At 38.4% G+C, this 12,375-nt stretch overlaps 1 protein-coding gene across 1 annotated transcript in view; it reads left to right on the top strand.

Annotated features, from left to right (window-relative positions):
- The window catches only part of LOC129288114 (isoleucine--tRNA ligase, cytoplasmic-like), a 54,032-nt gene that overhangs the window by 36,664 nt on the left and 4,993 nt on the right, over positions 1-12,375 (top strand). The window contains exons 20-23 of the mRNA XM_054924494.1: positions 10,215-10,303; positions 10,396-10,537; positions 10,967-11,030; positions 11,176-11,243. Of these exons, the coding sequence (XP_054780469.1) occupies positions 10,215-10,303; positions 10,396-10,537; positions 10,967-11,030; positions 11,176-11,243 (363 nt within the window). The remainder of the gene's footprint in view (positions 1-10,214; positions 10,304-10,395; positions 10,538-10,966; positions 11,031-11,175; positions 11,244-12,375) is intronic.

Here is a 12,375-nt window from a genome sequence, read left to right as displayed (position 1 = left end):
CAATATTATCCCAAAATGGCCATCCTTTGGCTTTTGCTAGTAAGGCACTTTCTGATGTAAAACACAAACACTCACGCTCACACTGATTTGAACAGAATAGAATAAGGGAGAAGAAACAGAAACAGAGAGTGCGAGGTGGAGGGGAATTGATAGAAAATATGGCAAATATTACTTTAGGAGGAAATAATTTATTGCCTGCTGTCGATTAAATCGAGACCATTATGGATGATCAAATGGTCTTTACCTCTGAGGGGCCCATCCGTCGTTATTTGGTTCGTTGGAGAGGTCGATCTGATGAAGATGCCACCTGGATTTCAGAAGATGAATTCCAATAACTTAATCCTGCCTTGCTAGAAGCCTATCAACTCTCTACCTCTCCGGAGGAGAGTTCTTTACAGCAGGGGGGAATTGATAGAAAATATGGCAAATATTACTTTAGGAGGAAATAATTTATTACTTCTTATTGCCTTTCATTAGTTTATTAGTTTTGTTGTTTTTCATTTAACTTTTGTAAGTTTCCTTCTTGTGAAGGAAACCAAGCAGCAAGTGGATTCTTATTACTTTTCATTAGTTTATTAACTTTTGTAAGTTTCCTCCTTGTGAAGGAAACTAGGCAGCAAGTGGATGTTCCCTTGTTAGGAAGGAAACCTCATGCTTATAAATAGCATGACTTGTTTTCAGGAAGGGAAATGAATGTTTGAAGCATTATGATTTTCTGAAAGCTCCCTCTCTCTCTTCAGTTCTGCATCTCTCTTCTGTTCTCCCTCTCATATTTCAGTCACTTCTCTCTCTTTTAACCTTCTCTGTTCTCACTTCCCCTCCACCTCCCACTCTCTGTTTCTGTTTCTTCTCCCTTATTCTATTCTGTTCAAATCAGTGTGAGCGTGAGTGTTTGTGTTTTACATCAACTTGGTATCAGAGAGTGGGAGGTAGAGGTGAAGTGAGAACAGAGAAGGTGAAAAGAGAGAGAAGTGACTGAAATATGAGAGGGAGAACAGAAGAGAGAGAGAGGGAGCTTTCAGAAAATCATAATGATTCAAACATTCATTTCCCTGCCTGAATACAAGTCATGCTATTTATAAGCATGAGGTTTCCTTCCTAACAAGGAAACATCCACTTGCTGCCTAGTTTCCTTCACAAGGAGGAAACTTACAAAAGTTAATAAACTAATGAAAAGTAATAAGAATCCACTTGCTGCTTGGTTTCCTTCACAAGAAGGAAACTTACAAAAGTTAAATGAAAAACAACAAAACTAATAAACTAATGAAAGGCAATAAGAAGTAATAAATTATCTCCTCTTAAAGTAATATTTGCCATATTTTCTATCAATTCCCCCCTGCTGTAAAGAACTCTCCTCCGGAGAGATAGAGAGTTGATAGGCTTCTAGCAAGGCAGGATTAAGTTGTTGGAATTCATCTTCTGAAATCTAGGTGGCATCTTCATCAGATCGACCACTCCAACGAACCAAATAACGACGGATGGGCCCCTCAGAGGTAAAGACCATTTGATCATCCATAATGGTCTCGATTTCATCAACTGATGGTGAGACAGCAGACAATGATGGAATTGGCATTTGTGAAGGCTGAGTACCTGCAAAATCATCAGAAAGCAAAAGGGGAGGCTCAAAAGTTCCCCGGTAAGGCATAAGATCTTCTACATTAAAAACTAGACTAATGGCCATATCAGAAGGTAATTCTAAAAGATAAGCATTAGGTCCTAATTTCTTTGTTATGTGAAAAGGTCCCGAAGCTCAAGCATGCAACTTTTTAAAAGCGTGTTTAGGGTAACGTTCTGGTCGAATGCGAACCATAACATAATCACCTATTTTGAAGCTTTGAAATCGGCGATGAGTATTAGCAGATAATTTATATTGATCATTACTCGTTACTAATTTGCGCCTAATTTCAGCATGTAATTCATGAAGGCGATTGGCGAAAGATTCCGCAGATTCAGAAATGCGAAATGTCAACGGGATTGGCAGGAGGTCAATAGGCTGTTTAGGATTAAAACCTTGAACAATCTGAAAGGGACTCATGCCTGTAGACCTATTCACTGAATTATTATATGCAAACTCTGCAGTGGGTAGAACCAAATCCCAATTCTTTGGCCTATCTCCAACTAAACTCCGAAGCAAATTACCCAAACTGCGAACTTCTTGGTATATTATCCCAAAATCTGGACATGAAGCATAGTCGTCCTTCAAGTTTTCAAAACCAACAACACTAACGCTCATAGTGTGCAACAAGTTGATTCGACGGCTCAGGGCATCAGCCACTATGTTTTCTGTTCTTGAATGATGCTTGACCACAAAAGTGAATCCCTGAATATACTCAACCCATTTAGCATGTTTAGCATTTAAGTGCCGTTGAGAGTTGATAAACCTAAGCGCCTGATGATCAGAGTATAGAACAAATTGTTGCGGAAGAAGGTAGTACTTCCAATGCTCAAGGGATCTCACAATCGCATAAAATTCCTTATCATAAGTGGAATACTTTTGTTTGGCATCATTGAGCTTTTCGCTAAAGAAAGCCACAGGGTGGCCTTCTTGGCTTAGTATACCTCCGATTCCTGTCCCAGACGCATCACAAGCAACTTCGAAACACTTTGTAAAATCAGGTAAAGACAAGACTGGAGCTTGAGAAAGCTTCTTCTTAATATCTTGGAAAGCCATGGAAGCTGTAGATGTCCACTGAAACTTGTCTTGTTTTAAGCAATCGGTGATAGGAGCCATAATGGTACTGAAGTTTCTAATGAAGTGTCTATAGAAAGAAGCAAGACTATGAAAACTCCGTACTTCGTGGAGAGATTGTGGCTCAGGCCATTCTTGAATGGCTTGGACTTTCTCAGGGTCAGCTGCTAAACTCCTTTCAGAAACTATGAAACCTAAGATGACTTGATTTTGAAGAAATGAACACTTAGGCAAGTTAACATAAAACTGTTCTTGACGCAAGGTGAGAAAAATTAACTCGAGATGTCCCAAGTATTCTTCTCTTGACTTGCTAAAAACTAGTATGTCATCAAAGAATACCACCAAAAACTTTCCCAAGTAAGAGCGAAGGAGGTGAGTCATTACTCTCATGAATGTACTTGGTGCATTTGATAACCCAAAAGGCATGACAAGCCATTCAAACAACCCATCTTGCATTTTAAAAGCAGTCTTCCACTCATCTCCAGGCCTAATCCTAATCTGATGAGAACCACTTCTGAGGTCAATTTTTGAAAACCAACTAGATCCAGACACTAAATCAAGCATGTCATCAAGTCTAGGAATGGGAAACCTATACTTGATGGTGATCTTGTTGATGGTTCTGCTGTCTAGACACATTCTCCAAGAGCCGTCTTTCTTTGGGGTTAAAATAGCAAGTACTGCACAAGGACTCATACTATGCTGGATATAACCCCTTTCCAACAATCCATTGACTTGTCGGTTAAGCTCTGCCCTATCTTTAGGGTTCATCCTGTAGTGTGATAGATTGGGGAGTTGTGAACCTGGAATGAAATCAATTGCATGTTGGATCTCTCATTGGTGGTAATTCAGATGGAAGCTCATCGGGAGTGATATCCCGAAATTGTTGTAAGAGCTGTTGCACTTCCGCTGGCATTTTTGAAGTAGTAGCAATTCGTTGCGAGATCTTGGATACCAAAATAAACACAATCGTACTCTCTCTGCTTTCTTGTACAAACTGTTTTTCTGTCAGAAGATGCAAATTGTGGGTTTTGGATTTTGTGCTTTTTGATTTACTTGAGCCCTTGCTTTCGTTGTCAGGCTTAGTAGGATGTAACAGGATCGTCTTGCCTCCATGCTTAAATGTATAGGTATTCTCACGACCATGATTGATAACATTGTGGTCATAAAGCCACGGTCGACCAAGTAAAATGTGAGCAACATCCATTGGAAGAACATCACAAATAATCTCTTCTTTATAGTCACCTAAGTGAAGAGGAACGTGACATTGTTGCGTGACTGGTAAAGAAATTTTGTCGACCCATGCAACACGAAAAGGTTCTGGGTGAGGTTCTGTCTTGAGATTGAGTCGAGCTACTCCTTGACTAGAAATAATGTTTCTAGAACTCCCTCCATCAATCACCAATTTGCAAGCTTTATCTCCACACTTCACAAAAGGATGGAAAATACTTGTTCGCTTCCATGAATCACTAGGCAGAGGGACAGATAGAATGCATCGCATAACTCCAACTTGACGTGTCTCACACCCATGTTCATCAATGATGATGTCCTCATCGACATCTGAAGGACACTCAACTGGATCTACGGCAACGTCAGCATTTGCATTGTCTTCCTCACCTTTATATTGTGAGTCAATAACTAGAGTACGCTGTGGGCATTTTGACGCAATATGACCCTTTGAGTGACAGCGAAAACACTCGACAAAGGAATTGTTATGGCGGGAAGCAGGAACTATAGCCTCACTAGGCTGTTTAGAAGTATTACCCCTTAACCCAATTGCTTGAGTAGGTGTAAAAGACGAGCTAGGCCTAGATGTAAGTGCTCCTGTTGGTCGTTCAGACAAACTGGAAGTTTGTGCTTGTCTAAATTGATTGCTCTGCACATCGATACGCTTTGCAGACGAGTACTGTGAGAGAGACGCTACTTCCAAAGTCTTATGATAAGCTTCTTCAAGAGACTCTGGAAAGTTTAACTTGAGCTCCTTTTGTATATATGGCTTGAGACCATTAGCAAACTTGGTAATGTTGCGCCATTCCTCTTCATCCATGTCACATCTAATCATAAGGTCATCGAATTAAGAAATATACTCGGAAGCTGTGGAGATTTGCCTCAAATTAAGGTATTTGTCATACAGTTGACTCTTATAATGAGTCGGCACATATTTTTCTTTCAGCTTGGCCTTCATTTCATCCCACGTCTCAATCGGTGGATAACCTTGTCGCTCAATGTTCCTTTGGACATTTTGCCAGTATTTCCTAGCAGATCCCACGAGCTTCATCTTCGTAAACCGAACTCGCTGAATATCTCTCATGTCATACCATTCAAAATAATCCAAGAATGCACTAGGATTCAATCGTCCATCAAACTCAGGAGCTTCAACTTTAACCTTTTTGGTGATGTCATCAATATGTTTTCTTCTAAGGCCTTCTCTACCATTCCTATGGACTAACTAGTATGGTCTATGATGTTGATCTTCAGGCCCTTGCCCATCCCAAGTATCATCTATGTCATCAGAATGATGATTGGTAAACTCATGAGGAAATGTTCTACTGTGTCTTTCACCCATAGCTCTAGAGGAATGACCAATCCTAAGGGAATTACCTCTAAGTTAATTGTGGACTGGGAATTGTTCATTTTTAAGACTTGACTCTCCTCTAATGATAGGTCTTTTGAGTATCCCTCCAGTTGTTTTCCCTGTATCTTGTCTGTATGTCAACTGAATTGCACCCATTATCTCTTCAAATTTATTGTCCATGAATTCTTTAATTTCATCTAGCCGCTGGTCCACATATGCCCTTTGAGTCCTTTCAGAGTCCTCAAGATGATTTTGGGTGATTTGGGAGTTATTAGCCATGACAGATTTTAGGGCAGTAATTTCTTAGTCTAATAAAGCTTGCTTATCGTATAAATCACGAATGGTCATACAATGACAAAGATGGTATGGTAAAGTGCAAGTTTGGAGTGGATTTAATAACCTAAGGAAGAAAGGCCCCTAAGTTGCTCTCACCTAAATAGGTGAAGTCCCTTTTTTAACAACACTAACCCTCTGAGAATTCAAAAATTCCACAGGGATCGTATGCTAAATAGGTAACAATTCGAGTGAAGTCTTCACAGAAATCTTCAAAGGTTCAAAAACCTTTCAGGAAAACCGTTAGAAGCTTCAACTAACCTAGGGTAATTTTTTGGACACGGTGTAGGGCAGGATTGTGTGTAAGGTAGGTGTCTTAGGTTATACGAACACTGCTATCAAAAGTCACAAATTAACAACATAATGATCAATGTAAATTTTCCCTTTTTATATATATATATATATTTTCAAAATATTAAAACATGATTAAAAAAATAAAATAAAAATTGCAATGCTCAAAGAAACCCAAGTACCGCACAACAAAGATTTCAGAACTAGCTATGAATGAAACACCTTCCTTTAAGAACCAAATAAGCCAGTTAAATGAGAGGGTCGTCAGCCTTACTAGCGTTGCTTTAGGAGCCCAAAACAAAAAGTTTTACCCCCAACTAAGTTTTAGATGATGACTTGTGCCCCTCAGCTCCTTCAAAGTTGAACAAATTCCGTGAAAACACACAGAAAACACTGAAATCACATTCTCGCGGCGAATGTACGGACGGCGCGCGTGACGGCGCGTGAGGCGCGTGAAGACCACACACAGAAGCTCCACCGGCGAGTGACGGCGCGTGTGGCTTCGGGCGGAGGTGGTTTTTCTGGTTCTAACCGGATTTTCCCTTTTGAGCACGATGGTAGCGTCCATTTTTGGATCTGACGTCAGGAAATGTGATTCTGGGTGCTGGCAGCGTGAACAGAGTATGCTGAGCTCCCCTGAGAGTTTTCCTTTGATCTCCGGTTGCGGAAACAGCCTAGGAACGTTCAGAACCAGGCTCTGGTACCAAGTTGATGTAAAACACAAACACTCACGCTCACACTAATTTGAACAGAATAGAATAAGGGAGAAGAAACAGAAACAGAGTGTGGGAGGTGGAGGGGAAGTGAGAACAGAGAAGGTGAAAAGAGAGAGAAGTGATTGAAATATGAGAGGGAGAACAGAAGAGAGATGCAGAACTGAAGAGAGAGAGGGAGCTTTCAGAAAATCATAATGCTTCAAACATTCATTTCCCTTCCTGAATACAAGTCATGCTATTTATAAGCATGAGGTTTCCTTCCTAACAAGGAAACATCCACTTGCTGCCTAGTTTCCTTCACAAGAAGGAAACTTACAAAAGTTAATAAACTAATGAAAAGTAATAAGAATCCACTTGCTGCTTGGTTTCCTTCACAAGAAGGAAACTTACAAAAGTTAAATGAAAAACAACAAAACTAATAAACTAATGAAAGGCAATAAGAAGTAATAAATGATTTCCTCCTAAAGTAATATTTGCCATATTTTCTATCACTTTCCTACTGTAAGAGACAATTGTCTGCGTATGAGCGTGAATTGTTGGCCATTGTTTTTGCTGTCAAGCAGTGGCGTTCTTATCTTTGGGGACGCAAATTCATCATCCGTACTGACCATTTACCTTTGAAGCATCTCTTGGAGCAACGTGACTTGAGTCAAGAGCAGTGTAAGTGGTTGCATAAACTTTGGGGGCTCGACTATGAAATCGTTTACCACAAAGGATGTGATAACGCTGCAGCTGATGCTTTATCTAGGCGTTCCAAAGGGGACTGTTTGACCATTTCAATGCCAATCTCTCCATTATATGAGAGGGTATGTGATTCTTGGCTTCTTGATGACCATTTACAGCAGCTGATTAGAAGTCTGGAAACTAATCCCTTTTCTTATCCTAGTACACTTGGGAACACCAATTGTTGAAACGAAAGGGTAAGCTGGTGGTGGGTGCTGATCGAGGTCTTCGAGAGTCTTTACTTCAGTTTTTTCAAGTTGATGGCATTGGGGGCTATTTAGGTATGACTCCCACCTACAAACGGCTTGCCTCTTTTTTTTATTGGAAAGGAATGGAAAAGGATGTTCGCAATTTTGTACATCAATGCACTACATGTCAGCACTTTAAACCAGAATTAATTGCCTCCCCTGGTCTTCTCCAACCCTTACCCATTCCGGAACATATTTGGTCCGAGCTCTCAATGGACTTTATTAGTGGCCTTCCCAAATCTTACTCTAAGACTACTATTTTAGTTGTTGTTGATCGTTCATCTAAGGCTGCTCATTTCATGGCTCTCAAGCACCCATTTACTGCTGTAGATGTGGCTAATATCCTCATGGATAATGTGGTTAAGTTGCATGGGTTTCTTAAGTCTATTGTTTCAGACCGGGATCCTATTTTCTGTGGGAAATTCTGGAAGGAACTCGCAAGGCTGTATGGGGTCAAATTACAATTTTCTTCAGCATATCACCCCCAAACGGATGGCCAACCTGAGGTACTCAACCGCTGTTTGGAGTGTTACCTCCGTTGCATGTCGGGAGATTTTCCTAAACAGTGGGTTAAGTGGCTGCCACTTGCTGAATTATGGTACAATACTACCTTCTACTCTTCCATTGGTATGTCTCCCTTTGAAGCTGTTTATGGGGTGCCTCCTCCTACTCATCTGCCTTACATTGCTGGTGATTCATCTAATGAAATGGTTGATAGAACTTGCAATTTACGGGAGCTTACTATTCAGCTTTTGAAACAACACCTATTGAAGGCTCAACATAAGATGATTCAACAAGCTAATAAGCACTGGTCTGAGCGAAAATTTGTTGAAGGAGACATGGTTTTTCTCAAACTACACCTTTTTAGAAAGAATCTCTTGAACAGCTCTTCCTTGCATAAGCTAGCTGCTCGTTACTTTGGCCCATTCAAGGTGTTACGGCGTCTTGGGGAAGTTGCATATGAACTGGACCTTCCTCCTCACACTAAGGTCCACGCAGTTTTTCATGTTTCCACGTTAAAAAAGTATGTTAGCACGGCTGTCCCCACTACCCCCACCTTACCCCCAGTGGATGATCATGGTCAGTTTATGTTGGAACCAGAGGAATTACTGGGTAGAAAAATCATTAAGCGCTATAATCTACCGGTGACTCAAGTGCTGGTTCGCTGGAAATTTTCTCAACCTGAAGACGCTACTTGGGAAGATCTTTCAGCCGTAAAACAGCAGTTCCCTCACTTTCAGACAGATGCTCCCGCTTCTACCACTATCCTTGTAGACAAGGATGTTTTTTAGGGGGGGAGTATTGTTACATGTTATGCTATTTTATGGTTATTTGATGGCTTTATTGTCTTTATGCTGATAGGTTATTATTGTCTTTTCATATATTTCTGCATTACAGATTAGTTATTGACAGTATAGGACCTTACCTTTTGGGACACATGTCTAGGTTTAGGGTATATCTTGTATCCTACGTCCTTGGCACATTTTTGTGAATGAAATCAGTCTCTTCTCTCCCTTCTTTCTTCCATTAACACTATTGATGTTATGATGAATGACATAAACACATAAGGACACTTTGAATGACAACATTGACTCTAAATCTGATCAGTTGGGACTTCATAAAATAATTTAGTTTGAGTTTTATTACTCAACAAAAGCACAATGCTTGGAACAATAGTCATAATTTGATTGAATAGTATTGATAATTTTTGTTCTTTGTTTTGAGTCTTTCATTGTTTGTTTCTTACACTACACTATCCTTGCTCTAAATATATTAAACCCGAGCCTCCTGTTAACTAGGCTTTCCTAAGCATTTTCTCTCTTGTTTATACTTTTTATGATTGAAATAGTGATTTCGTCCATGCATAAGGGACAGGAAGGAGATGCATTACACGCCTTGATATTAAAGAAATGGGCATTCAGGCCTGCTTCATGCAATCTTAAGCAGAATTCAGTGAAGTTCTCTTCAAATTTAAACTAATTTGACTCAAAATCTTGAGTTGTTAGGTGAAGATCTGTGAACCTTTACATGCTTCATTCTCGACTCACAAGCTTTTGACATAATATGAACTTTTTAACTTTTAAGTAATGTCATAGAGGTCCTCGCATCTCTCTCTCTCACAACAAGACAGAAAAAGGAACCACAGTCTTTTCTTCGCATGTAAAATGTCCAAATTACCACATGTAAGTCTCTACGTGTGTTTGTGTTCGTTCCTCAACATCCCCCAGGGTGGCCTATGATTTGTTCTTATTCTAGATGTCATTGTTTACTATCTTATTGCATATCCATTTCATCATTCATAATTTTATTGCATCACTTTCTGGAATGGTATCTCAATAGCTTGCCATTGTACATTGTAGGCATGCCAAATTGTATGACTTATTTTTAGGCTACACTCGTGTCATAATATCCATTCATATGAGAGTATTACTTTTGCTGTAAGGTCTATTGTAAAGATACTACAACTGGTATTGGCAAACTAGTTCTTGACACTAGGCACATTAGTTAACCCAGTAACACTATTCTAACTGCTAAACATGTGGGAATGTTTATATTGCTCACTCCATTCTATTTATTCTTCTGGCTTCCTGACTATGAATTAAATTGGATTTTGAGATGTATTTATTCTTTATGTATTGCAGTATGTCTTGGAGGAACTAAATGTACGATCACTTGTACCCTGCAATGATACTTTGAAGTATTCATCTTTACGTGCTGAACCTGATTTCAGGTAATAATTTCTTATTGCTTCCTAGCAAGCCCTTTTTCATTATGAGATAGTTTTTAGTCATTATATCATTAATTATTATTTTTACTATGCAGTGTATTAGGCAAGAGACTGGGAAAATCTATGGGTGTTGTTGCCAAAGAGATTAAAGCAATGTCCCAGGAAAATATTTTGTCTTTTGAGAACAGTGGGGAAGTAATAATTGCAAATCACTGTTTGAAGCAGACTGATATTAAGGTGCCAATCTTTTAGAACTCGTCATGATACCCATTTTCTATCAATGCAGCCATTTAAATTGGTTTACATTGTATATTGTAATGATAATATGAAGGAAATTATGACTTTCAAAATAATTTGGTTCCAGAAGATCATTGGTTGGCATAGGAAATTTGTGGATAACCTCAGTTAGAATGACTGGGGGTTTAAGAATGTGTGATCTTGAATAATTTCTTTTGGAGCTTTTTCTTTAGTTGTAAAACTGTGCTATATAAATTGACCATCAGATTTTGTTTCAAGAATTTAGGCCTATAAACGTTTAGTCTAGAAGCATCCAAGGAATCATGGGTTTCAGTTTTTCCTTTTGTGGATCTATAAATGAGTTTGATCTAAAGTGGATGGGGACTATTAAATTGGTTTATTATGTTTTTTATTTTCTTTTTTATGCAGGTTCTCCGTGATTTTAAACACCCTGATGGCATGACGGAGAAGGAAATTGATGCAGCAGGGGATGGTTAGAATCTTTAATAATTACTGATGGTTTTTCCTGCATCTAAGAATGCCCTGTTTTTGAAACTGAGCTAATTTGTAGGATGTAATGGTCTGTCAAATATAGCATTGATTTATCCTTGACCAGCACTGCTGTCTTTGTTTTCTAGGTGATGTTTTAGTGATATTGGATTTGCGTCCTGATGAATCATTGTTTGAGGCTGGTGCTGCACGTGAGGTACAATGCATTCCATGAACATATAGAGACTACAGTATTTTCTTCATCTTCATACTCTTGGCTTCATGTCATTTTCTTGACAAGTTTATTTGTTATTGATGGGCCTCTTGAATATTACCGCATCTTGTTTGCCTGCATTACTCAAAGTTTATTGGTATATATTAAAGGCTTGAGCTAGGGGAGAACTTGTCCGAGTCTGAACATGCATGGTTGGAATGAATTGATTTATTACATTAATGCATGCTGCCCTCACTTCCTAATTAAGCTAAATTCCAGTTTGTGAGGTTAGTATGTGTTTGTAATAAAGTTCCAAGATAATGGGTGATTTGAGAGGATAGATATTATAAATAAATATTATTTTTAATTTATTTTAGATATTTTCTATTTAATAATATTGTTTAGATTTTATTTAGGTATTTAGTTATCTAGACTTTATATAGATATTTATTTAGATATCTATATATTTATCCAGATATTGAGTAATTTAGATTTTATTCAAATATTTAGTTCTTTAGATTTTATTTAGTATTTTATATAGATATAGATTCTAGGAGATTTTATTCAGTTTTATTTAATTATTTAGTTATCTAGATTTTATTGATTATTTTAAATTGTATTTAGCATTATAAATATGCTTAGCAACTTAAAAGCAGTCATGTCATGAATAAAACAGACTTTTGAGACTTGGCCTTTTGGAGATTTTCCTAAGCATGGCTATTGAGAGAAATGTAGAACGAGATTCTTGTTCTGTATCATCTTGATAGATTTATTTCTTCTATCAGTTCTATGTTCTCTTGTTAATATTATAAAATTAGATTTTGATTTCATATGTTAATAGAGATTTATGTTCCTTATTTCTCTTTACTCATCTTGAAACCTATCATTTGGCATCAGAGCCGTTCGATCCAAAGATAGTACCTACCTATTCCGCACGCCTTTTTCACAAACCCACATTTTCACCACCTATCCCATCCCATTATCATCCATCTTCTAGAAAACATTTTCCCAAGTATAATGGTGGAGATCCACAACCATCGATTTTAGAGGTGGAAAATTATTTTCGATATTATCACACTTTTAAAGACTTCAAAGTTGATATTGCATTGAGGCATTTAGAGGGAGACGCTCGTGA

The sequence above is a fragment of the Prosopis cineraria genome, unplaced genomic scaffold (genome assembly GCF_029017545.1).
Source record: "Prosopis cineraria cultivar Desert tree isolate PC_DT_omini unplaced genomic scaffold, ASM2901754v1 PC12, whole genome shotgun sequence".
NCBI lineage: Eukaryota > Viridiplantae > Streptophyta > Magnoliopsida > Fabales > Fabaceae > Prosopis > Prosopis cineraria.
This window is presented reverse-complemented; position numbering and strand designations above follow the sequence as displayed.